Below are 27,101 nucleotides of genomic sequence, written 5' to 3' on the forward strand. Positions count from 1 at the left end.
AGGAAACTCAGTGAAGTCTCCTGCCCCAGCTTTCAGGGCTCATGCAATGGCCATTTCTCCCTGATGTTTCCAGGAGAAGCTGGGAGGCTCTTCACTCCCCCTTGCCTGGACCTTTTCCTCTCCCAGCACCCACTTTGTCTGCAGTGCCTCTGCTGTTTTCAGCCTCAAAAACTTACCCACCTGGGAAATGGAAACAAGGTGGCATTTGCATCTCTCCTTTTCCCATGTGGTGCAGAACCTTACGGGTGTGTCACTGGTGGTCTCTTCTCTCCCTGGGGATCAGACTGAGGAAACCTCTCACATTCATTCTTTTGAATAATTTTTAGTTACTTGTGGCTGTGCTGGGTCTCATTGCTGCGCAGGCTTTTCTCTAGTTGTGGCGAGTTGGGGCTGCTCTCTGGTTGCAGTGCATGGACTTCTCATTGCAGTGGCCTCTCTTGTTGCAGAGCACAGGCTATAGGGTGCCAGGGCTTCTGTAGTTGCAGCCTCCGGGCTCAAGAGTGCAGGCTCAGTAGTTGTGGCGCGTGGGCTCAGCTGCTCCGCGGCATGTGGGATCTTCCCAGATCAGGGATGGAACCTGTGCCTCCTGCATCGGCAGACAGACTCTTCACCCCTGAGCCACCAGGGAAGCCCCTCCTGTGTTCATTCTTACCACAGTCCCCTATGTGATCTCTCCCCTGCATTTGCTGCCCCAGCCACGGTGAGACTTTTCCTTTAGTTTGACACTGTGAAGGCCCCCAGGAAGTCAGGAAAGTAGACCCCTGCTGGCTGGATCCTCCTGGAGTGAGGAAGAAGCTCTGAGAAGTAGGAGTCTAGAAGGAGGGTTGGCTCCACCTCCTCTCCTGTGGGGGCCTGGGGCACAGAGGGGTTGAGGAGGACAGCGAGGATGTGGCTGTGGCTGGCAGGAAGGCAAGAGAGAGCTGGCAGGTAACGCTACTATCAGGGGGTCCCCGTGGGGGCCACTCTCACAGGGAGCTAGGGAGCAGAGATGGATAACAGGCTGTGTCTTCCCGGTGCACGGAGCCCAGCCTCCTTCTGGTCGTACACGCAAGCTTGGTGTGCGACAGTGTGCCCCTGAGGCCTTGGCACCCTGTCCCCCTCCATCCTCCCTTCTCCTTCTCCCTCTCAGAGCTCTCCGCAGGAGCATCAGGCGGAGGGAGGGAGGGAACACATCCGGCCTGGATCATCTGTTCTTGCTCCAGCTCTGTGTGCGGCTCACAGAAGGAGGCTGAAGCCCCGTGTTACAGCCAGGGTTGGGATGTGAGCAGAGTGGAGCACCCCCCTCCCCGCCCCACTCCCCCTCCTGCCCCTGACAGCGCTAATACAATGTGATGTGATTGTATGGAAGCATCATTCTGGTTGGGGGCACCCTTTTCTGGGCTGCTCCAGGCAAGGAAGCAGTCACGGAAGGGGCGGCCCCTTGGGACTCATCTCTCCGGCCGGGTCCTGGCAGAGTGTACGCTTCGTTTAGGAACCCCCCCACCACCACCAGCGCCCAGAGTGGGGGCACCATTGGCTCCTTGGGACTTCCTTCCCCTCCATTCCAAAGCTGAGACTCACCAGGCTGCCTCGGCCAAAAGAGATTCGTCCCGTCAGCAGGGCATCAGGCCTGCTGGAGATTGTTAGATACCAGTGTCTCGTTTCTGCACTAAATTGTGTCTAATTCTTTTGTGACCCCATAGACTGTAGCCCACCAAGCTCCTCTGTCCTTGGGATTTCCCAGACAGGAATACTGGAGTGGGTTGCCATTTTCTTCTGCAGGTGATCTTCTGACCCAGGGATCAAACCTGCATTTCTTGCATTGGCAGGTGGATTCATTACCACCAAACCACCTGGGAAGCACATACCAGTATCTCAGTCTCAGGAAGGGTCATGTATCTAGCCGTCACCATGGAAAGCAAAGGAACAAAGTACTATAGGGATGAAATGCGAGGCAAGCAGGACTCAAGAGAGAGCAGGGTTTCCTGGCCCCAGCACAGCTGACAGTTGGGACTGGGTCATTCTCCGTCCCGGGGGCTGTCCTGAGTGCTGCAGGCTGCATGGCACGCTCCCAGCCTCTGCCTGCAAGATGAACTGGCACCCCACTCCCCAAGCATGGCAACCAAAAATGTCCCCAGACAGTGCCAAACGTCCCTTGGGGGTAGAGGGAGCAAAAATGTTCCTGGGGGATACCGTGATAGACCCAGGAGGAGAAGGAGACTAGGGAGGCATTAAGTACCATGGGGCAGATGGAGGGTGGTCACTGGGCACCCAGGGTGCGATGCCTGTGCTGGGAACTGGTGAAGACTCCACACAGTGCCAGCCACAGTTAGGAGCAGGCGTCATCCTAGGGAAAGAGGAAACAATATGGAGCCGCAGTCAGGGCGGCATTGCTGGGATGTTTGACCCTGTGGGAGAAAAGCTCCAGCCCTCCTCTGGGGAGCTGCTGCAGCAAAGGAGATTAGCCCTCCTGCATCTCGGGGATACTCCCCCTGGCAGGGCCATCTATCGTGCCAGCTTCCTGGACCAGGCATGTGCAATGCATCTCGGGTACTGGGGTGCCCCCGGGACCTTGGAGTGACTGGATGTCAGCATCCTCGCACTGACATCTCTCCATGTGGACTCCTCTCTGTTAGTTGGCAGGTACATCTCACTGCCCCTGGCCAGGCACAGATTTCAGGAAGGTCCTGGTCTCCTTACACCTGTATCTGTTGTTTAGCAACCTGCCTCCCACCATCAAAGGCTTGAAACAATAGCAATCATTTTCTTGTTCTCTCTTGTGGTTCTGAAGGATGACTGGGCTCAGCCAGGGCATTCTCTTGGGGTCTCCCATGGGGTTGGGGTGGATGGGGCTGGGGGGCACCTGAAGATCCCTCAGCCACAGGTTGGTGTCTAGGCTGGAGGCTGGTCAGCTGAAGCTCCGGGGTCTCTCTGCCTCCTGTGTGGTGTCTTCCACGGGGGCTTTAAGGGAGCTCACCCTCTTACACAGAAGTTGTAGAGAGCCCTAGAAGTCAGGAAGCATCCCTCCTGCCATGCCTGTTCATCGAGATAGACAGAGGCCCACCAGGTTCAAGGGGAGAACGCAGATTCCACCCCGTGGTGGGGATGGGCAAGGCTCCAGAAGAACACGTGCAACCAGAAATATTGAGGCTGCCATTTTTGGAAGATGCCACGGTTCCTCCCCTTTGCATAATGGCCTTGTCCTTCCTTCACCACAGTGGTGACCCAAGGCTGCTCGGACACAAGCCCATTGTGGTTGGGGCGGGTGTGTTCTCCGGGGCTTCCCGGTGTGCAGGGCGGAGGGGCACTGAGCTGGCTGGGCTGGTGCTCCCAGTTTCTGGACTCCCTTCACCCACCGAGCTTTCCTGGGACACCCCGCCCAGCCCTGAGACCCTCTCTGCTTCCATTCAGCCAGCTTTACTGGGTGCCCATGACAGGAAGATCAGTGGACTGGACTTTAGGCAAAAGAAAACAAACAGCAACAACAAAAAACGTCACAGTCCTTTCTCTACACCGGCCTCTTCTTGTCTCTGCCTCTCCCCACTCCCCCCCACCACCACTTTCCCCCCATCCATCCAGTCCTCTCTGTTCTGCGTCCTTACTTTCTCTCCAGGGCTTCCCTACTGGCTCAGCTGGTAAAGAATCTGCCTGCAACGCAGAAGACCCGGGTTCGATCCTTGGGTCCTTCTTCCCCAGCCGGGAGAAGCCCTTTCTGGAAGGTGCAAGTGTTATTTTCTTGTGCCTGGAGGGTCTGTGCAGAAGAAGAAAGGGTGAAAAGGAACCTCAGGTTAATTTCCCTCGGGGGTCAGTTCAGACTCTGGATAACCCGTGTCCAGCCTCCATCCTCCCAGCATCCTCACTGAGGCTCTGGCCTGCTTTCCACGCTCCTGGATGGTGCCACGCCCCCCATACCTTTCGGCATCTGCACTGGACCTTGCCTCTCCCTGCAAGTTCTTCCCGCCCCACCTCCACTCCCTCTCAGGACCAGTCTAAGCTCCCCTCCTCGAGCCCCACCCCGCTACAGCCCATGTGCCCTGTTTGGACTTGAGGCTCGATGTTCACCTCCCCCCGCCCCCATCTCTTCTAATCCATCTTCTTTGATCATCATCCCCCTTGCTGTCTGATGAACCCTGGAGAGGAAGCTCTATCCTTCTCTAGACCTGGCTCAGGAGGGACCACGGGAACAGGGAGTTTGAGCCCAGATGGGAGGAAAAAAAGCAGCACGTATGCAGGGTCAGTGCAAGGACAGGTGCTCAGAGGCGCCGGTCTGGCCAAGAAGGCAGAGAGGGCCCTGGGAGGCCAGCCCTGGGCTTCGGACTCTGTCTCTTTCTCTGAGACGTCTGTTGCTTCCCGGAGCACGTGCTCCACGGAGACAGGGTCCCGGCCCCTCGTAGAGCTGCCATTCTCCTGGGACCGTCAGCAGGCACCTCTCCCTAGAGTAATAGAGCTGCCGTGGGACAGGTGAGCAGGGAGCCAGCATCTCCCAGCTTCTCTGCTCCACTTCCCTGTGGTTGGAGGGAAGACAGTGATGGTGGGAGAGAAAGGAGGAGAAGGCATAAACAAATAGCCTGCTCCGCTCTTGGAAAAATTTCCAGCAGCCGCAAATACAATCCTCGTCACCGTTCCACTCCCCGCAGCGGGCCCCAGGTGGCCTGGCCGGTGCTCAGCGCTGACCCTCAGGACCAGACACAGAGGCCCAGGGAGCACGGCTCTGGAAATTTACCCACATGGCTCTACATGTATTTACCTTTACAGAAGAGGGCTCTGGAGCTTAAAGGAGCCATTCACGAGGTCTGCCTGGGGGTGCTGTGTGCTCAGCGGGTGGGGGTCTGGGTGTGGCCGAGTGTGCACCGCAGAGGGAAGCCTGTGTGTACATGGTCAGGGTCACGGTGAGGCTGTGCAGGAGCCGGGGGAGGGCAGCCCGGCTAGGGACAGTTAGACCTTTATCCAGGTGCCTGAGTCCAGAAGGGTGCGGCAGCTGTGCTTAACAGCCAAAATCCTGCTCAGACCTCCTTTCCCAACAAATTAGAAGGGGAGGGAGGGGGAAGTTTGAACTTTCAGGGTATTCCCTGGGGTCCCTTGAGCAAAAGTGGCCTAAGTAATCTTGGCAGGTGCCCGAGGGTGGGCCAGAGAGAAGACACGAGGTAGTCATTGAACTACTGAAAAAATTAAAGTAAAAAAATTAAAGCTAACATGAATATTCATTGGAAGGACTGATGCTGAAGCTGAAACTCCAATACTTTGGCCACCTGATGTGAAGAACCGACTCACTGGAAAAGACTCTGATGCTGGGAAAGATTGAAGGTGGGAGGAGAAGGGGACAAGAGAGGATGAGATGGTTGGATGGCATCACCGACTCAGTGAACATAAGTTTGAGTCAACTCTGGGAGTTGGTGACGGACATGGAGGCCTGGTGTGCTGCATTCCATGGGGTCGCAAAGAGTCAGACACGACTGAACGACTGACGTTCAGTTCAGAACGACTGAACTGAACTGACGAATCCTCTTCTGCTGTGGGCACAAAGGTAGTAGAAGTTTTGTGCGGAAAACGCCTGGGAAAGGCGTGCAGGGAGAGAAAGCGATTATCAAACTGCAGACACAGGAGGAGGCTCCTGGGTTCTGCGAGGGGACAGAGCAGAGAAGAGACCACCAAACCAGCCTCAGCCCAGAGGGGTGGTACTCAGTTCCCAGTCCTGCACTGGGAGTAGAGAGGGACAGCTGCCACAGTCCCAGGCGAGGCAGGGGTGGGGGGGGTGAAGGTGAGTGGTGGCAGTTGAGTCGATAAGTTGCGTCCGACTCTTGTGACCCCATGGACTGTATGTAGCCCACCAGACTCCTCTGTCCATGGGATTACCCAGGCAAGACTGCTGGAATAGGTTGCCATTTCCTTTTCTAGGGGATCTTCCCCACCAAGGGCTCAAACCTGAATCTCCTGCATTGATAGGCATATTCTTTACCGACTGAGCCAGCAGGGAATCTCTCTGTCTTTCTGGGGTTTTGAGTGAATGCATTTGGATCTACACCCCCATCAGTGCTCACGCTTCACCTTTATTTACACCTCCTCCCCGCCCCCTTACTTTGGACGAGTTTTCCGGGGCTCACAATGATCAGGCCCACAGGCGCTAGTGGTCTCAGTCCTTCCCCTCTCACCCCCTCCTCCTCCCCACCCTGGGGGCTCCCCTCCCTCCTCACTCCCATCTTCCTGCACCCCCCCATCCTGAGCTGTCACCCTTTCCGAAACAGCGCAGCCTGCTGTGGCCAATGTTTGGTGCATAACGCATCCTCGGTCAAGACTTCGCCTCTTCCAGGCCTCAGGTTTCTCTTCTATAATGTTAGAAGATTAAAAACAGCCACCACCTATAGACAGTGTTCTAAATGCTTATGTTCTTGCATTTAATTCTCAACTCGAGACAGCTCCCTATTATGAAGCCCATGTATACATGAGAAAACAGGCACACAGAGAGTAGTATGCCCCCAGTCAAAGCCAGGATTGGAACTCAGTGTCAGCTCTGGTGTTATTTAACTTTCGGGGTATGAAAGGGGGGTGAAACCTGACTCCTCCCTGGAAAATGCCTGTGTTTGCTTACAGGCAAAATGTGCACACCGTGTCTCTGGGTTACAGATCTCTGAAACCCAGCCAGGAACCCTAGTTTCCCTTTTCCGTCGGATCCTAACAACCCTTTGAGGGTATGTGTGTCTTTTACCCACTTCACAGCTGAGAAAACATGGTCTCAGAGGAATTAAGAAAGGTGTCCGAGATCACACAGTCTTAAGTGGCGAGGTCAGGATTCATATCCAGATCTGCCCTCCCAGCTCTATCCAGGGGGTCTTTCCCTTCTGGTTTTGGGATTGCCTGGGGGGAGTGTGGGCGCCCACGGAGCCCCTTCCTTGTGTCTGGTGGCTGGGGCTCTTCTAACCTCCTCGGTAGGCGAACCCCTCGGTAGGCGAACCATCAACCCAGGTGCTGCCGGCCCCGAGGTTCTCCTCCAGCAGGTCAGCGCTCCCAGGCGGCAGGCACCCTGCCTGTGGGTTTGTGCACCTCCTTTTAGCTGTAGAGCAGGCCCCTAGGACATCATGAACCCGACTTGTAGAGGAAGTCTTGCTGAAAGGACAATCCCAAGGGCCTGGGTTGGAGGAGAAAACCCAGCCAAAGGGGACTGACAGGGCAGCCAAGAGCCAGCCTCTGAGGAATCCCCAGAGGGTGGAGTTGGCACGGAGGTTTCCTGGTGCTGGAGGCAAAAAGGGGTGTGGGAAGGCGAGAGAATGCGGTGCAAGGCAAGATGAGGGGGCAGTGAGGCAGTTCTTTGAGGAAATAGGCATGAACACAACCTCCAGTGAGACACGCCCGTTACAGGGATCCAGAGGTCCCCACTGGGCAGGGCAGTGCCCGCCTACGTCCAAAATCAAGGGGCAAGTCTGGCTTGAGGCCCTGGATCCCCTCCCCTGGGTGATTTCCTTTCTATCCTGCTTTCCACTTGTCCCCCACCCCCAGCCTGCTCCAGATTCCCAGAACACCACCTCTCTCATCCCCCCCACTGACCTGGGCTCAGTCATTTTCACGTGAGGGCATTTGAATCCACAGTTCCCTTTCCCGGGGCACTTGCATTCTAGGTCCCCTCTCCATGTGGAGTGAGGACTGTCTCTTCCTGGGAGTTAAGTCTGGATGTGGTGCCGGTGTTGGGAGGAAGGGCCAGCAAGCCCCTGCTTGACCAGGCAGGAGGCTGTTGGGCACCAGGTGAGCTTTAAGGGTGCAAAGCGGAACAGAAAATCCCCCAGCCCCCCTCCCCAGCCTGGCAGGCCTGGACTGGCCGAGTGTCTCCCAGGACTGAAAGGAGGAGCAGAGGCTGAGCCGAGTGTGGGGGGAGCCCGGATGTTGGAATAGCCGGTCTGTCCAGCCTGCGGTCAGGCTTTGGTGTGGTTTGGGAACCTCTGGGCAGGACCCTGATGCTGCCTCAGGGAGGGACTTGGCCAGGAGCCGCCTGCTGAAAGGAAATGTCACCAGCAGCCAGGGCAGTCAGGGACCCATAGTGACCCAGCTCTGACACTCGTCCCTGCTTGTGTTCAGGCCTCAGGACAGACCAAGGCAGGTATCAGGCTCCTAGGATGAGAAAGGCAGAGGAGAGGTGGTGAGTCAGAATGTATTGGTATTTAGATATACCACGCCTCATTCCTCAGAAATTTTTTTGGCTTTACCCCCTCACCCCAAAAGCATATATTTATATACATGTTTGTGTGTGTGTGTGTGTCTTATAGCAAAACAAGTTCTAAAGTATGTGTGCATGAGTTCAGTCGTGTCCAACTCTTGACCCCATGGACTACGGCCTGCCAGGCTCCTCTGTCCATGGGGTTTTCCAGGCAAGAATACTGGAATGGGTTGCCATTTCCTCCTCCAGGAGATCTTTCCCGACCCAGCGATCAAACCCGCATCTCCTGTGTCTCCTGCGTTGCAGGCGGGTACTTTACTGCAGAGCCATCCACGGCCCTGCTTTGGGGAGGTCACCATGTATAATTATTGAAAGAGTCTGAATGTCTCCACACCTGACCTAGTTAGCTTTGCATTTCCCAAACTTATCTGACCACTGAACACATTTCTGAAGGAACATCTGTTAACCTGAGGAACTGGTTTCTACAGAACACACTTTGGCGGACACGGGAGTAAGTGACTTGATCGACTGTTCTTCTCGACTGTGCTGTGCTTGGTCGCTCAGTCCTGTCTGACTCTTTGCAACCCCATGGACTGCAGCCTACCAGGCTCCTCTGTCTATAGGGATTCTCTAGGCAAGAATACTGGAGTGGGTTGCCATGCCCTCCTCCAGGGTTCTTATTGACTATGGAGCAATTATTATAGAAAACTTCTGCCAAAAATAATTTTCATTTAGAGTAATTGATATTAAGCTTCATTTTTTTTCACTGCAAGTATTAACCTAACCAATTATCTATTGAGGGCAATAAACTAGAGTTTATGGTAATAAAACCACAATCTAAGCTTATAGAAGAACATGTTTCTCTTCTATATCAGATCAGTCGCTCAGTCGTGTCCGACTCTTTGCGACCCCATGAATCGCAGCACGCCAGGCCTCCCTGTCCATCACCAACTCCCAGAGTTCACTGAGACTCACGTCCATCGAGTCAATGATGCCATCCAGCCATCTCATCCTCTGTCGTCCCCTTCTCCTCCTGCCCCCAATCCCTCCCAAATAACTTCAGATTGTGAAGATATGAATTAGAAAAGGGAGGCAAATACAGGGCGCCCCCATCTTCTCTTTTTCTGTTTCCTCTTGTTGTTGTTGTTTTGCACTTGCTTTGTTTCACATAGCACATCTTGGGGATCATTCTGTATCAACAGGGAGCGTCTTCATTCCTTCTTATGGCCGCATAGACTATCCCTGGAGAAGGACAATAGTTTGTTTCACCTCTCCTCTGTGGATGGAGATTTACCTTGTTTCAGACTTTTCTGTTGCAGCGAGCGCTGCAGTAAATAAACTTGTACATACATCATTTCTCTTGTGAGAATGTCTGTAGGGAGATGACTACATATGATATTACTGGAGCACATCAACAATAGCCTCAAACTGCCTTTGTCAGGACTGAGGATGTACATTCTCCCACAACCTCTCCAGGTCATCACGCTTTGACCTTGGCAATCCCAAGGGTGAAAATGGTATCTCAGTGTAGTTTTACTTTATGCTTCTTCTATGATGAGTGAGGGTAAGTGCCTTTTAATATGTTTAAGAGCCATTAATTTTTCCTTTTCCCATTGACTCTGTTGATGCCGTTGCCCATTTTTCTATTGAGCTTTCATTTTTTTCTCATTAAATACTGAGAAGATTTATACATAACTTTTGGTCTGGGATCTGAGTAACAGATATTTTTCCCTGTTATTTTTTAGTTTGACTTTGCTTATTGTGATTTGTTTAGCATGTCGTTTTTTGTTTTTTTTTTACTTTAATGTAGTTAAGTTTATCATTTAAACATTTTATGGCTTTTAAAATCCATTAGCAGCAACCTTACTCAGTGGACTAATTTAAAAGCTGTTGTGGGCTTCCCTGGTGGCTCAGTGGTAAAGAATCCACCTGCCAGTGCAGAAGACGTGGATTCCTTCCCTGATCTGGGAAGATCTCACACACCTCAGAACAGCTAAGTCCATGCACCACAACTGCTGAGCCCATGCGCAGCACCTACTGAAGTGAGCTTGCCTTCCAGCCTGTGCTCTGCAACAGGAGAGGACCCCACAGGGAGAGGCCTGCACACCACGACGAAAGAGTAGCCCCCCACTGTCAGAACTACAGAAAAGCCTGCAGCCTCGAAGACCTCGCACAGCCAAAAAAAATAAAGACTGTTTAACACTGTACTGTCCACAAGAAATAAAAAGACCTAAAGAATACTTCTTAGAATATTTTATGACCTCTAGGTTGTAATTTGATGATATCTCCACTCTAAGGTTATAAAAGAATTCTCCCATTATCTCTTATAGAATATATGGATTTATAAAAATATTATAATGCTATCATAGCATGAATTTATATTAAGACATAACAGTATATCATATAAATACATGAATAAACATGTCAATAATACAAATGGCTAGATTGATCATATTGTGACTGTATTAAAATATAACAGTATATCACATAAATACATAAGCAAAAATATGTAGATAATACAAATGGATAGACTTATAATATTTACATATAATACATAAAAATATAAAGTATATAGTTAAGATGTATAATATTATATTTATATGTAAATGTTATTCCATTTAGAATTTATTCCCAAGACAAGATGAGCTATAATTTGACTTTTTTTCTAGATGGGTACTCAGTTATTCCAATTTCATTTGTGAATAACTTATCTTTACTAAATTTCTATGTTTGGAACTATTTCTGGACTTTCTATTCAGTGCATTTATGTATCTCTATGTTCATGCACAAGTTCTGTACTATTTTATTTATTATGTGTGTGTTTTAATATCTAATAGATATTTAGATTTTTTGCTGGCTAGGCTTCATGTTTATTTTTTCCCAGTAAATTTTGGAATCAGCTGTGTTCCAATTTTTTAAAAATCCTCTTGCTATTTTTATTGGGATTGCATTAGATTTATAGACTGGCTTAACAGGAAGTAGCAATTTTATGATGATGAATTTTTCTAGCCAAGAATGTGGGCCACAGTGTAAATGGAGTAAATGATTGTCTATGCAGGCTGTATGATGCCCTTGGAGTTAATTCTAAGGGTGAACAGCTGGTGGAGGACAGATCACACTAGTCAGAGAAGCTTTGAACACTGTTGGACATAAACAGCCTGGCTGGAAGCCTCTGCAAGTGAATGAGGAGGCATAACCATCCCTCCCAGGATTCCTAGATGGCGCTAGTGGTAAAGAACCTGCCTACCAGAAAGAAAAACACCAATACAGTATATTAAGGCATATATATGGAATTTAGAAAGATGGTAATGATGACCTTATATACGAGACAGCAAAAGAGACACAGATGTAAAGAATAGACTTTTGGACTCTGTGGGAGAAGGTGAGGGTGAGATGATTTAAGAGAATAGCACTGAAACATGTATACTATCATATGTGAAATAGATCGCCAGTCCAGGTTCGATGTATGAGACAGGGTGCTCAGGGCTGGTGCACTGGGAGGACCCTGAGGGATGGGATGGGGAGGGAGTTGGGAGGGAGGTTCAGGATGGGGAACACATGTACACCCATGGCTGATTCATGTGACTGTGTAGCAAAAACCACCACAATATTGTAAAGTAATTAGCCTCCAATTAAAATTTAAAAATAATTAAAAAAAAAAAGAACCTGCCTGCCAATACAGTAGATGCAAGAGACATGGGTTGGATCCCTGGGTCAGGAAGATCCCCTGGAGGAGGAAATGGCAACCCACTCCAGTACTCTTGCCTAGAAAATTCCATGGGCAGAGGAGCCTGGTGGGCTACACTCCATGGGGTCACAAACAGTCACACACGACTGAGCCATTTTTACTTTCAGAGTCTCTTATAGACATGTAATTTAAACATCTATAGAAGTACACACCGGATCTTTCTTTTTCAAGCCCCATCCATGTGGCAGCATTCCAGGAGAGGCCTTGGTCACTGGCAGGCATCCTCTCAAACCAGTTAGAACCACAGGTGAGCTGGAGCCTCAGAGGTCAGTGGATCATCTGGCCTGGCCTGTACCAGCCAGCCTGGTTTTACCCAGACCCCAACGTGGCCGACCCAAACAGGCTGTGCCAGAAGGAGACTCCAGTGCCTCCTCTCCACCCTGCTCACCTCTGCAGGAGCAGGTCACCATGGGGTTACCCAGAGCAGATGGGTTTTTTTAAACCATTGTAGGATGGGTAGATTCTGACCTTGGTAGGGGGAACCCAGCAGGTTTCCTTGTGGCGAGAAAACCCTCAGGCAGGTGTGGCCATCCAGGTGGAGTGAGCAGGAAACTAGAAAGAAAAAACACTGAGCAGCCCAAATGCTGACACATAATGGAGTCACCTCTCAAGGACAAAAGCCCCCAGGACCATGTCCTGGGAACTAAGTGAATTAGAAATTGACACCTATTTGCCAAGGAGACTGTTCCGATTATGCATTAACAGAGTGTGCTTTGCTCAGACAGGCCTGACAGCCATTCATTAGCTGGGGCCTTGGGGTGAGCCACCCAGTCTCCTTACAGAAGGTGGTAACAGTGCCCACCGATATCAAATGGGTTTTGTTTTGGTTTTTAGCTTTTTTTTTTTTTTTTTTTTAGCTGCATTGGGTCTTCATTGCTGTGTGAGGGTCTTCTCTAGTTGCGCTGCGCAGGCTTCTCCTTGTGGTGGGTTCTCTTGTTGCAGAGAATGGACTCTAGAGTGAAAACTTCAGCAGCTGTGGCTGGGCTTAATTGCCTCACGGCATGTAGGATCTTCCTGGACCAGGGATTGAATCCATGTCCCCCACACTGGCAGGCAGATTCTTAACCACTGGACCAACAGGAAAGTCCCTCTCAAATTGTTTTGTGGCAACTTCATGATACTTTCAAGTTAAAAAAAAAAAAAAGCCACACAACCTCAAAGTTGTGAGTTATGTTTTATTCGGGGACGTTACTGAGGACTGTAGTCTGGGAGACAACCTCTCAGCTAGCTCTGAGGAATCATTCCAAAGACATAAGGGAGGATATGCAGGATATATAGGGGGTTTGCTGAAAAACAAAACAAAACATGGATTTGAACATTAAAATATTACTGCTAATCATAAAAAGCAGACTCTCAAGTTAATGATTTCAGTGCTTTTCTATGCATGAGAAGATGCAAGAGTCTGGGCTCGTTGAAGTTACTCCTTAGGTATGCATCCTAACTGTCTAGGACCAGTGTCCCAGTCTTCTCCATGCTGATTTTCCCTCAGGGCTCACTGGCAGGGCCGCTGCAGTGGCTGATGGTTTGACGGCAACAACATTCTTTGTTTACTAAGTGACAGGTGATACTTTTTTTGCTCACAGTACATGTAAAGCATTTTAGCACAGGGCCTGGCACATAGTAAGTCTGCATGAATGCAAACTGCTATAACCATTGTTTTCAGATTTTGTTACTGAGAAAGCTTATATGGACAGATAATAAATAAACTTTAAAAATAGGTTTTGATGAGGGCCATTCTAATGAGGTGGATGTACCTACAACCTATTATACAGAGTGAAGTGAGTCAGAAAGAGAAAGATAAATACCAGCAATGGCAACCCACTCCAGTTGCCTGGCAAATCCCATGGACGGAGGAGCTGGTAGGCTGCAGTCCATGAGGTCACTAAGAGTCGTGCACAACTGAGCGACTTCACTTTCACTTTTCAGTTTCATGCACTGGAGAAGGAAACGGCAACCCACTCCAGTGTTCTTGCCTGGAGAATCCCAGGGACAGCAGAGCCTGGTGGGCTGCCGTCTATGGGGTCGCACAGAGTCGGACACGACTGAAGCGACTTAGCAGCAGCAGCAACACATATATACAGAATCTAGAAAAATGGTACTGAAGAATTTCAGGGCAACAGTGAAGAAACAGACATAGAGAATAGACTTATGGACATGGGGAGAGGGTGAGATGTGTGGAAAGAGTAACATGGAAACATACATTACCATATGTAAAACAGAAAGCCAAAGGGAATTTGCTGTCTGCCAAAAAAAAAAAAAAATAGGTTTTGTAAGGGAGCTTCCCAACTTTGTTAAAAATATTTTGCTGCGTGTGGTGAGGGATGGACTTAAGAAATCAGAAGTATAAAATAATATAAAAGTATATTATAAATATCAATAACCTCAGATATGCAGATGACACCACCCTTATGGCAGAAAGTGAACAGGAACTAAAAAGCCTCTTGATGAAAGTGAAAGTGGAGAGTGAAAAAGCTGGCTTAAAGCTCAACATTTAGAAAACTGAGATCATGGCATCTGGTCCCATCACTTCATGGCAAATAGATGGGGAAACAGTGGAAATAGTGTCAGACTTTATTTTTGGGGGCTCCAAAATCACTGCAGATGGTGACTGCAGCCATGAAATTAAAAGACACTTACTCCTTGGGAGAAAAGTTATGACCAACCTAGACAGCATATTGAAAAGCAGAGACATTTCTTTGCCAACAAAGGTCCATCTAGTCAAGGCTATGGTTTTTCCAGTGGTCATGTATGGATGTGAGAGTTGGACTGTGAAGAAAGCTGAGCGCCGAAGAATTGATGCTTTTGAACTGTGGTATTGGAGAAGACTCTTGAGAGTCCTTGGACTGCAAGGAGATCCAACCAGTCCATTCTGAAGGAGATCAGCCCTGGGATTTCTTTGGAAGGAATGATGCTAAAGCTGAAACTCCAATACTTTGGACCACCTCATGCGAAGATCTGACTCATTGGAAAAGACTCTGATGCTGGGAGGGATTGGGGGCAGGAGGAAAAGGGGACGACAGAGGATGAGATGGCTGGGTGGTACCACTGACTCGATGGACGTGGGTTTGGGTGAACTCCGGGAGTTGGTGATGGACAGGGAGGCCTGGCATGTGGCGATTCATGGGGTCACAAAGAGTTGGACACAACTGAGCAACTGAACTGAACTGATACTATTATAAAATAGGATTTCAAATGTTTCTACCTTATTAGAAATAAGACTTAGAGCCACTTATATGTGTGTATATATGAAAACCTTTGAACCTTTGACCATAAAGTGCATCTAACTCTTGTTTACCCTTGCTTGTGCTGTGATCTTAGTGCTAGGGGCTTGGCTGTGCAATGACAGGCCATCCTCCTGTTGCCTTAGGGAACTGCATTGCATTGAATAGGTGACATGTTTTAATATTTCTGAGCCAAGGATTTTGGGATATTAACATGCAATATAGGATTTCAGAAGGCCGCTGCTTGTTACCCCTTAGTTTTGGGGTTTTTTTAAAGATGTTTTTGATATGGACCATTTTTAAAGTCTTTATTGAATTCATGACAATATTGTTTCTGTTTTATGTTTTGGCTTTTTGGCCTCAAGGCATGTGGGATCTTATCTCCCCGATCAGAGATTGGACCCACCTGCTGCATTGGAAGGCAAAGTTTTAACCATTGGACTGCCAGGGAAGCCCCTACCACTGAGTTTTAAATTTGAATTGCAGTTGGATATTCCTAGTGGGTTCTTTCCCTAGTTACGAGTCATGCTGTTAACCAAAGGAAGTATTTTGCAAGGTATGTTTTTTAAACAAAACCCAGGGTGTGGATTCAGACAATTTGCATGTAAGACCTGTCAACTGGGTAGAACACAAAACTTCCTGAGCTTCATCCAAAAAAGGTGATTAGTAATACTGTAAGGACAATCATCTCAAAAGATATCTGTAAGGATCAAATAAAATGTAAACCATGATTTTGTAAATTCCAAAATGTCACACAAAATATTAGCTACTTGTTATTTCTCTCATTTCTTTTGGCGGAAGCAAAAGAGTCCAGACTCTGGTCCCTGCTCTGCCCTTTCCAGTACCTGCAACCTCAAGCAAGTAACTTAATTCTTAAAGTATTTTAAATCTCTTAATTGCCTCTTGGACAGTTTTGTCATCTAGGAAACATTCTAGGATTACAAATCCTAGAATTTATAATCAGAGGAAACAAATTAGATTGGAATAGAAAAGGATCAAAAAAGCAATCCTCTCTGAAGGGCCAGGGGAGATGAGGTCTTTCCTGGAGTGACCAGGAAAAAGGTTCTGGGACATGAAGAAAGAAAACAGGGAGCCATGAGGCATGGCCACTGATTTCTGGGCTGTGGCAAGAGCATCCAGGTCTGGTGGTGAGCAGTAATCTGAGAGAGGTGTGTGGCCAGCACTGACCTAGATGGATGACCCACAAAAAGGAAAAAAGGGAAAAAAAAAGAAATGGTACCACTACCCAAATCCAGTCCTTCATGCATTCAGTCACTGTCCCCTGAGTAGCAGCATAGACAGCTGTGATCTCCAGGGCTAAAAAGCAACCAAATGGTCATGCAGACACACACCAGTGTGATGCCCACACGCATGCACAAGGTAAAGGCCATCCTCCTGTTGGTACCGAGGGAAACAGAACTGGGAGGGCGTTCAGATGGCCCCTCCAGAGTCAGACAGATAGGGAAGCTCTTCGGAGGATGCTCAGGGATTTTATGGTGGATCCACAGGAGCCATGGGAATAACTGGTTTCAGGACAAATGCCACTGAAATTCCTACACGTGGGCCCATGTTATCCGCAAGGCTGTCTGCCTCCATGTATTGAGAGACCCAAATCCTTTTCCAAGATTCCGAGAAAATCTCAAATAACCTCAAGAAAGATAAGAATCACAGGCATCTCCAGGTTCTCAAAGGACTAGAGTCAGAAGAAGGTCTGGCTTGGAGGAGAGGGAATAGATTGAAAAGGAGGATCTCTTGACTCTGAGAGCAGCTGGCACTTGGTGACGTCATCCTCTAGGAATGATAGATAATATGATAAAGTCTGAGAGAAGGGTGGGTTCTCAGAAAAGGCTGAATGTTGTTTGTTATAATGACGATCTTGTTCCTGTCTGGCAGCATATGGAATCAGGCCAGGAAAGCTCCTCTGTGTAGAGTTCCATCCCCACCAATCAGGGGCTCCTCCCCATGGCCAGCAGTAAAACCTCTCAATGCCAAGTTTTCTGCATGATCCTATTCTAAGTGTGTCAAAGAGTCTCTAGTTTGGTTTATATAAAGATCTAGTTGACCCACAAGTTGTCTTCTGAGATCTGACAAACATACCTTCTAAACTCTTCCTTGTAGTGTTTCACAGTTGGCAGTGCATTTAACCTAAGCCCTGTTATCCTTAGCTTTAACATGGAGATGGTGGCAGCACCATCATGGAGCTTCTGTGGGAAATGAATGAGATGATGAACCCGAATCTCTTGGAACAGTGACTGGCACATAGGAAGGCCTCATAAGTAATGGCTAGCGTCCATGCACCCCTTGCAGTCAAGTGGCAGGAACTGGGCTAATGGGTAAGGAAATAGGGACATGATCAGTTCATGTAATAGATGTCCAAATAGATACAGCTTCAGGTACAGTTTGATCCAGGGAACTAGCCAGCGATAACACCAGGGCCTGGTTTCTTCCTCCACCTTTCAGCCCCTCTTCCTTTGAGCTGGCTGCAAGATGGCTTCAGCAGCAGTAGACCACACACCATTGTAGAGCCAGTGAAGTAGAAGAAGGAACCTGTCCACTCTCCCCAAAGCCCCAGGAGAGGTCTCCTCATACCTCCCCCTGGCTCTGGTTGGGTTACAGCACCTTCCCTGAGCCAACCACTGAAGCCAGGGAACGTGCTGCTTATTTGCTAGAGACCCACCTACCTCCCACCTGGGGGCAGTGTCCATGCCACCCAAACCTCACAGGCAAGGAGGAGGCAGGGAAGCTTGCTTCTCAGAGGGTCATTGGTGGTGCCAGAAGGGGAGCAATGGCCTCTGAGTGGGAAACTACAGAGAACCCACTGCACCTGCCCAACTGAAGGAGCAAAGTGACTTAACTTCCTTTGGTTACTGATTGACTGATTAGGGAGGGGTGGACCCCCTCTTTCCACAGGGTTGTCAGTAGCACACAGAGGCCTCAGAGCTACTCATACAGCATCATTGCTAAGTGTTAGCAGGACAATCCAGTTCAAGAACTACCAGGACACCGAATAGTCTGCAGAAATCAGAGATCACGGTGAACTTCAGTGGCAGTTTTAGTGCGTGTGTGTGTGTGTGCACGTGTACTAGGCTGTGTCCAACTCTTTGCGACCCCATGGACTATATATAGCCTGCAAGGCTCCCCTGTCCATGGGATTTTCCAGGCAAGAATACTGGAGTGAGTTGCCATTTCCTCCTCCAGGGGACCTTCCTGACCCAGGGATCGAACCCATGTTCGAACCCTGCATTGGCAGACAGATTGTTTACCACTAGTGCCACGTGGAAGCCCACGACACTTTTAATAGATCTGCCAATTAATAAAAAGAAACCCAGCCATGGAGATCAAACTCATCTGAGGCAATTTCCTATTATTGTCATCGGAAATTGTAGGAAAGTGCACATTCCTTAAGGGAGTAAACTTCCTTATCTTTTCCCCAGAGCCTCCATCAGTCAGACCTTTTGTCTCATGGAAAACATGACCTCTCCCCACCATCAGCTTGCTTCTGACCACGTGAAATGAGTGCGTGCTTTACACACGTGCTCTCATCACACCTCGTGAATGACCCACGTATCAGAGAGGAGGGCATTGAGACCAAGGCCAGGCTGCCAGACCAGCCGCCCATCTAGTTGTCTCCATCCTTACTCCCCATGCGTGGTGCCCACACCCCCCGCAGAGGGCTTCCTACGTCCTTGTCCATCCTCGAAGACAGCCCAGCCCAAGGTGCCTTCTCAGACTCAGGCCCTTGTATTTGCATCCGTCGGGCCACCTGCTGGCCTCTCCTCCCTTGCCGCTACATCCTTTTCCCAGGAGAGGATGCATGATATTCGATCCCTTCCCATCCATCACGATGTTTTCTTCCTGTCACTCAACCTCACCTTTAAAGCCTGTGTTCTCAGCAGCCTCTTCTGCCAGGTTGGCGTCCTGACTGCACACATGCTCACTGCTGAGCACCTCCAGCGGACCGAGCACGGAGCCAGCTGTGAGGACACAGTCTAGCCATCACAGGGTCTACGTCTTTCAGGGAATGAATTCTCCCATCTCCACCCAACTGCTATCACAATGAAAACGTCTCTCCCTCAGCAGTCCCCTCAAAGCATCACCCCAGCCTTCCTCCACACCCCTCACATGAGGACCAGCTGGAGCATCTGGGCCAGGTTGGCCTTAGGCTTCCAACACTAGAGTTGGTGACAAGCTGTTCGGCACTGAGACCCCTCTGTTGAGAGTTCCTTGTGCTGTATTCACAGGTGACTGCTGGCTGCTGGCCGCAATTGCCTCCCTCACTTTGAATGAAGAAATCCTGGCTCGAGTTGTCCCCCTGGACCAGAGCTTCCAGGAGAACTATGCGGGGATCTTCCACTTCCAGGTAACTTAATAGTTGGCTCAAGCTTCTCATCACGTCCTGGTTGTTGTTATTCAGTTGCTCAGTCATGTCTGACTCTTTGCAACTCCATGGACTGCAGCACACCAGGCTTCCTTGTCCTTCACTATCTCCTGAGTTTGCTCAAACTCATGTCTATTGAATCAGTGATGCCATCCAACCATCTCATTCCCTTCAATCTTTTCTGGCATCAGGGTCTTTTCCAGTGAGTCGGCTCTTTGCATCAGGTGGCCAAAGTATTGGAGCTTTAGCATCAGTCCTTCCAATGAATATTCAGTGTTGATTTGCTTTAGGATTGATTGGATTGATCTCCTTTCAGTCCAAGGGACTCTCAAGAGTCTTCTCCAATACCACAATTCGAACAGGTCCTGAGGGCCAGGATCATGTCCTGGGTACTAGGAGCAAGTGTGGAGGTTAGGAATGGATCCTGGGGGCCAGGAGCAGATGCTAGGGGCCGAGAACAATACTCTTCTACTAAGCACCCTGAGGAACATCAGGAAGCTCCCTGACCTGCGACCAACCTGGGACCCTGTAAGGACAGCAAAGGCGAGGAGGGTGGTAGGGCAGGGTTCTCAGGAAGTGGTTCCCAAGTTTTTAAAAAAGTGTGCTATTTGGGATCTGAGACAAAATGTTAAGGTAAGGCTCACTGTCCTCCTTGTACGCTGGTAAATGAGAAATAGTACTTTTTAAAGTATAAGGTGCAGGGTAGAGGGTAGGAGGGGAGGGTGTGGCCTCGGAGGGAGGGGCAAGCATATGTCCTTGGTTTCTCAGTGAGGATGAACCTGCAGGACGAGGGCTGGAGGGAGCACCTCTTTTCAGGGTGGGCTCATGGAGCCTACGCCCAGGGCCTCCTATGGGAAGAACCAGGTGCAGCTGAGGCTCGTGGGGTGGGAAGGACCCCAGGCTGCCACCTGCCACGAGCTCCCTCTCCAGGCCAGCCCTCTCTCTCCCTGCCCCGCAGTTCTGGCAGTATGGCGAGTGGGTGGAGGTGGTGGTGGACGACAGGCTGCCCACCAAGGACGGGGAGCTGCTCTTCGTGCACTCGGCAGAGGGCAGCGAGTTCTGGAGTGCGCTGCTGGAGAAGGCCTACGCCAAGTAAGTGCCTGCACCCTGCCCCCGCCAGCCTGCCCCCAGCTGCCCTGCATTCTGGAAAAGACAGAAACTATTCAAGGACGATTTTGAAAAAAAAAAAGTCCTATACTACAGAAGGACTACTCTGGACAAAACTGGGCTCGAAATTCGAGGAGATAATGCACGTGGCTATTGCCATTTTTCACCAAATGCACAGGAACACGCACGGCACTGATCGTGCCGGCCTTGAGGACTTCTACTTCCTTGGCAGGTCGTGTTACATTTTTGTCAGCTAAATGCATCAAGGATTTTTTTGCCAAATGGGCAAAACGATCCATTGCAGAGGTATGAAAATTATGGAAATTTGCCCAGAATACATAATACACTGATTAGAAAAGGTTTTCCCCGGCCCTCCCAAGCTGCATCCCCCACAAGCTGCCTTGTCCAGTGCTCAGCACTGCCTGTTCCCAGCAGGATCCCACCCGCTACCCCCATCTGTCCAGCCCCCTCCAGAGTGTGCCCGGTCCTGGCCCTGCTGCCTGGGCTCCCTCTAGGAAAGTGAGCAGCTCTCAGGCATCAGGAGGATTTCTGTTCCCTCCAGCCCCTGCCAGGGAGGAGGGCCAGGAGTCAGACACCAGCTGTGAGAAGCTGGGGCCTGAATTGCTGCTAAGTCTACACACAAGCAGTAGAGTTAGGGAAGCCACAGGGCAGCAACGTTGTGACCAGGGCACCATCAGGAGCAACCAGCACCTCCTAAGACAGTGCCGAGGATGCTCAGGGAACCTACTTTCATTAATGAACTGCTGTCCCCTTTTAAGCTATAACCGCCAAACAGCCCATTTAGCAGACCCCTTTCCTGCCAGGATGCAGAGAGAATCAATACAGGAGGTTGGCCAGATAAACATCCAGGTCCTTCCAGCTGTAAGGTTCTGTGAGACTTTTCCAAAAAAGTAACCACAGGGACAGTCACCGGCCCTCATGGGCAACTTGATCTGGAGACAAACCAAGGAGAGACTGAGCAGAGGGTCCCTGGAGCATCCAACAAGAGGCCTGAGTTGGGCGGGACACTTTGAGAAGCGGAAGTTTCAACTCCGGAGGCCACAGTGTCTCTCCCCTTCCCGCAGGATCAATGGGTGTTATGAAGCACTTTCGGGGGGCGCCACCACCGAGGGCTTCGAGGACTTCACTGGAGGCATCGCTGAGTGGTATGAGTTGAGGAAGGCCCCTCCCAACCTGTTCAGGATCATCCAGAAGGCTCTGCAGAAAGGCTCTCTCCTGGGCTGCTCCATCGATGTAAGTCCAGGCCTCCCTCCCTAGCCACATCCCAATCTGCTCTAGTGGAAGTGAGCTTCCACGGTGACTGAAAAGTCCCACTGCCCTTACTCCCCGAACGACTAGCCCATCTTTTGTCCGCCCAGGAGTGGCTAGGCAACAGTCAGGCTGGCTGGGGGTACAACTGTTGCCCAAATGGTGACTCCAGCCTCCAGCTGTTCTCTCTCCAGCCCACGTACAACCCTCAGCCTCCTGTGACTCACCACCCAGATCACAGCTTCTGTGAGAGTCCCCTGCCCTCTGCTGGGCCCAAGGGCAGCACCATCCCATTCACCTTCAGCCCACCTGCAGGGCCTATGCCCAGAGCCCAGCAGCCTCACCCAAACTGGTGCAGGGTTAGCAGATCTGTAGGAATACTTTAGGAGGCACAGGGAGGAACCATCTCCTCATGCAAGCCTTGCTGGCACACCTTGCCAGGGGAAGGGAGGTGGGTGCAACATCCTGTCAGCAAGGAGCCTGTGCCCAGCGGCCCAGCCCTGTCCTAACCAGGAGGAGCTGGTTGCTCTGGGATCAGGCATAAGAAGCCTGGCTCTGGGGGGTCCAAGTCTGTGTGCGACTCTAGGCGGAGATTTGCAAACCTTCTCTGCAGACCATGTCCAGGCATAGACCCTTTCTACTAGCAGCCCTTCTCATTGACTCAGACAAAAATAACCACCTCCATCACAACAGATGGGGAATGGGATCCCTGGGGAAGCCTTTTTTTTTTTTTTTTAAACTTTACAAAATTGTATTAGTTTTGCCAAATATCAAAATGAATCCACCACAGGTATACATATGTTCCCCATCCTGAACCCTTCTCCCTCCTCCCTCCCCATACCATCCCTCTGGGTCGTCCCAGTGCACTAGCCCCAAGCATCCAGTATCGTGCATTGAACCTGGACTGGCCAGACTCCAATTCTGAAGTCAGGCAGAAACGGAGGACTGCCCTCGTGTAAACCCTGCAGCGGGGCGGGGCAGGGCGATCCGCGCGGTTTCCGGAGACCCAGCGCATTTGGGCCGCACAGGTGTGTGCCCTGAGCCCCCTCTGCACGGCGTGCCCTTTTCCTGCGGGAATTTGTGACTGCGCGGGGCACACACACGAGTGCAGGTGCGGCGCCCCCCGAGGGCTGCTTGCAGCCTCTCCTCTGGTTGTAAATAACGGCGGGAGGGCTCTGGGAGGGAGTGGGGCGGCTCTCTCACCCACTACCCAGGCCCCCCGCCCTGCGGTAGGACCCGAGCGAGGGAGGGAAGGAGGGAGAAGGCGGGATGTGGAGGCCGGACTGATTCTCCCGCGTTTGCAGATCACCAGCGCTGCGGACTCGGAGGCCATCACGTTCCAGAAGCTGGTGAAGGGGCACGCGTACTCGGTGACCGGCGCCGAGGAGGTAACGCCCGGCAAGCATTCCTGGGGATCTTTCTCTCCCTCACTCGATGGCAGAAGCACATTTTTGCCTGCTTGCCGAGGGTGGGGCCCCGCGTTCCCGGTCCTTTCCCAGCAGCCCCGAGTTGCTGAAGTTCAGGGCTTGCGACGGGTGGCCCTCCCCAGCGCCTGCCGGCCGCGCGCTGCCCTCTGCTGGCCGCGAGTGGGGCCAGGCGCAGTGCCATCAAGTTCCAGAATCGCCTCCCTCCTCCAGACCAGCTAAAGAGAACACGACAGTGTCGTGTTCCAGCCTCTTTAAAGTGCTTTCACATTTGATCTCACAAAAGCATTAGTGCCCCAGTTAGTGTTCAAATCTGACTCTGCCCCTTGCACGCTGTTGGCCTGGGCAAGTGTTTAAACTCTCTTCTACTCCCCAGTTTCCTCAAAGTTGAATTAGAAACAATAATACAGTGATACCCGTTGTAAGGTTGTTGAGGTGAATCAAACGAGTTAATACGTGTAAAGCGCTCAGACTTCCTGACAAGTTGTGTATAAACAAATCGCTCTCCTTGACTTGGCTGTTATTATCGTTACCATGCTGCTGCTGCTGCTGCTGCTGAGTCGCTTCAGTCGAGTCCGACTCGTAGCGACCCCATGGACTGCAGCCTATCAGGCTCCTCCATCCATGGGATTTTCCAGGCAAAGTACTGGAGTGGGGTGCCATTGCCTTCTCCGTATCATTACTATAAATGTTGTTAGATAGCCATCTTCTAATCACTGAATGAAGACTAGATCCTAGGTCGTCTGACATACCCAGTGCGGTTTTTTGTTTTTAACCTTGAATCTTTGTTTTATCCAACTCCCCACATCTTTGTATTTTGAAAAATCTCAAGTCTACAGAAAAGCTGAAAGAATCATACAGTAAACATTCAAATGCTATTTCCCTGGATTCAACAATGGTTAAGATTTTCCACAGCTGTTTCATCGCTTAGTGTGCACTTGCTTTCTGAGCCATTTGGAAGGAAATCGCAAATGTCACAACACTTCACTCGCTCCTGACATTTCAGTATTTATCTCCTGCCCACAGGGACACTGTCTTACATAATCCCAGTACTGTTTTCATGCTGAAGAAATAAACATTAATTCAATAATGTGATGCAATAAATAGTGCATATAAACATTTCCCCAGTTGCTCCAAAATGTCTTTTATAGCCTCCTCAATGCCCCCAGTCCAAGGTTTAGTCAAGATCCATGTACCATTTTGCTTGTCATCACCAGTGTTCATTTGACGGAGCTCCTGTGACAAAAATACATCCTATTATAGTCAGCTGAACGGAGGTTCACAGGTGACGTGCCAGTGCAGAGCCCAGAACAAGGGCGTTTGTGCCTCCGGCTCACAACCGAGGTTGAAGAGCCCTGGTCTTCTGAGGGTTAGACCCAGGAGCTGCCACAAGCTGAGCAGCAGCAAGAGTCTAGGGGTCAAACCCTTCTCCCTTTTGTGATCCCCCTTGTAACATGGCTCCCATCCCTGCCTCATGGAGAAAGGGGCTTTGGGCCGGAGAACCTCCAGGCCTGGCTTGAACTCAGCATCTCCCTCCTCTTCTTCACCCACCCATCCTTCAGGTGGAAAGCAGAGGAAGCCTGCAGAAGCTGATCCGCATCCGGAATCCCTGGGGAGAGGTGGAGTGGACCGGGCAGTGGAATGACAAGTGAGGAGGGTGGTGGGGGTCTGGGTGGGGGGCGTCCGGCCAGGAAGCTCTGGGAGGGGAGCTAAGGAGAGCACGCACGGCGGCTGTGCTGAGAATAAAGTCCCAGAGCACAGGGTTCCCCCACCCCGAGTGGGACCCATGGGGCTGGTGGCCCCTCAGGACTCTTAACCACAACACTCCAGCCACCTGGCTGCCTTTCAAGGCCCAAGCTCCCGGGATGCTCATCCTTTCATCAGCTCATGGTCCACCCCTTCGCTGGCTCAAAGTCACTCTGCTATTGGATCTTCAGAGAAAATACACACCTTTCCTCCTTCAAGCACTCGTTCTATCCCAAGGATGTAAACGTTGTGCCAATAGAAGTCCTCTGTTGATGTCCAGGGTTCTTGGTTGGCCTGTTCAACCTTCAGCTCTAGGGTGAAATCTCCCATGAGCCCCTCTCCTGGTCTTCCTCTGCTCCTATCTCCCCGTCCTCCTCCACAGCCCAGCAGCTACAATTCCACCTTTTCCCTGGCCAATTCCCAGGCAGCCTCTGCTTTGGCAGAGAGACACCCGCCAGGGCCCGCAGGTCAGCTGCAGAGGCCAAGATGAGCACCCCCTCCCCCCTCCATTGGATTTCTGCTGCTGCTGCTGCTAAGTCGCTTCAGTTGTGTCTGACTCTGTGCGACCCCATAGATGGCAGCCCACCAGGCTCCGCTGTCCCTGGGATTCTCCAGGCAAGAACACTGGAGTGGGTTGCCATTTCCTTCTCCAATGAATGAAAGTGAAAAATAAAAGCGAAGTCGCTCAGTCATGTCCGACTCTAGCGACCCCATGGACTGCAGCCTAGCAGGCTCCTCCGTCCATGGGATTTTCTAGGCAAAAGTACTGGAGTGGGGTGCTATTGCCTTCTCCGATTGGATTTCTAGTCACCCCTTAAAAGAGCTGCCAAGCCCTTCTCAGTTTGGGTCACTGATGCTACTTCCTGTCTATCCAATGGGCTGTGTTCATTCTTTGGAATCTTCCTTGCCCCCATCTTCCAGGATAAGGTATCCTCTCACCCTACTGCCCTGCACCTCTCAGCCACCTGGGTGTCACTTCCCTTCCTTACTGGGGTCTGGGCCCTCAGATGAGAGAACGTGTCCCTGGTCCTCAAATTTGGAGCAACTTGGGGAGAAGTCATTGCTCCACACTAGTTTCTAATGTCTGTCCCATCGCTTGGTTTTCCAGCTGCCCAAACTGGAACACAGTCGACCCCGAGGTGAGGGAAACGCTGACTAGACAGCATGAGGATGGGGAATTCTGGTAAGATTCTTGGGCTTTAAGAAAAAAGGTGACTGATCTTTACTCAAAATTGAGTGAGATTATTGTGTGGAGGGCACAGGAGTGTGGGATCAGGGTTTTGTTGTTTTAAATTCACTGTAAGACCTTGAACAAAAAAGTTCCTGAACCTCTTCAATTTATCCATCTCAACAATTGGGTTTCAAAGCTGAGCAGCTGAGCAGAGAAGGCTATGAATTCCTGCAGGAGTGTTCAGGTCCTGAGAACATGAGAAAAAGAGGGGAAAGATGACTTCACTCCTAACAAGTTCCTAGAGAATCTTCCCAAGGCCTCAAGAAACAGGTCCCTGGGAGAACAGGGATGGGCCTGGGCATCTGTGTCTGTGCTGCTCTGAGATCACCCACATCTGTACAGTCCTGGCACCTTACCAACTGAGTGTCCATATTTTGTCTCATTTGATACTCGTGTCTCCTTTGACACCCCCGTTTCTACAGATGAGAGTTCTGAGTTTCAGAGAGGCTTAGGTAACTTGTTCAAGATTACCAGCTGGAAGGTGGCAGCACCAGGACCGGAACCGGCGCTGTCTGATGGCTGACCTAGTGGCCATGCGGCCCTGATATGCTGTCCACTGGCTGCCCTGACTGCGTCCTAGTCTGGCCTTGGGTGGAAGGTCCAGGCTTGCCAGTACATCCTCTGGCAGCCTGGGTCATGAGTCCTTGCTTTTGCAGGATGTCTTTCAACGACTTCCTGAGACACTATTCCCGCCTGGAAATCTGCAACCTGACCCCTGACACACTCACCAGTGACAGCTACAAGAAGTGGAAGCTCACCAAGATGGATGGGAACTGGAGGCGGGGCTCCACCGCGGGCGGCTGCAGGAACTACCCGAGTGAGCCCCCCTCAACCTTACCCTGGGGTGCTGCACCC

General features: G+C 50.6%; 1 protein-coding gene across 1 annotated transcript in view; it reads left to right on the top strand.

Annotated features, from left to right (window-relative positions):
• Positions 1-27,101, top strand: part of CAPN2 (calpain 2) — a 58,401-nt gene that overhangs the window by 12,026 nt on the left and 19,274 nt on the right. Inside the window, exons 3-9 of the mRNA XM_061382311.1 lie at positions 19,333-19,451; positions 20,428-20,561; positions 21,662-21,830; positions 23,150-23,233; positions 24,832-24,917; positions 26,124-26,198; positions 26,903-27,063. Of these exons, the coding sequence (XP_061238295.1) occupies positions 19,333-19,451; positions 20,428-20,561; positions 21,662-21,830; positions 23,150-23,233; positions 24,832-24,917; positions 26,124-26,198; positions 26,903-27,063 (828 nt within the window). The remainder of the gene's footprint in view (positions 1-19,332; positions 19,452-20,427; positions 20,562-21,661; positions 21,831-23,149; positions 23,234-24,831; positions 24,918-26,123; positions 26,199-26,902; positions 27,064-27,101) is intronic.

This window comes from Bos javanicus, chromosome 16 (genome assembly GCF_032452875.1).
Source record: "Bos javanicus breed banteng chromosome 16, ARS-OSU_banteng_1.0, whole genome shotgun sequence".
In the NCBI taxonomy this organism is placed as follows: Eukaryota; Metazoa; Chordata; class Mammalia; order Artiodactyla; family Bovidae; genus Bos; species Bos javanicus.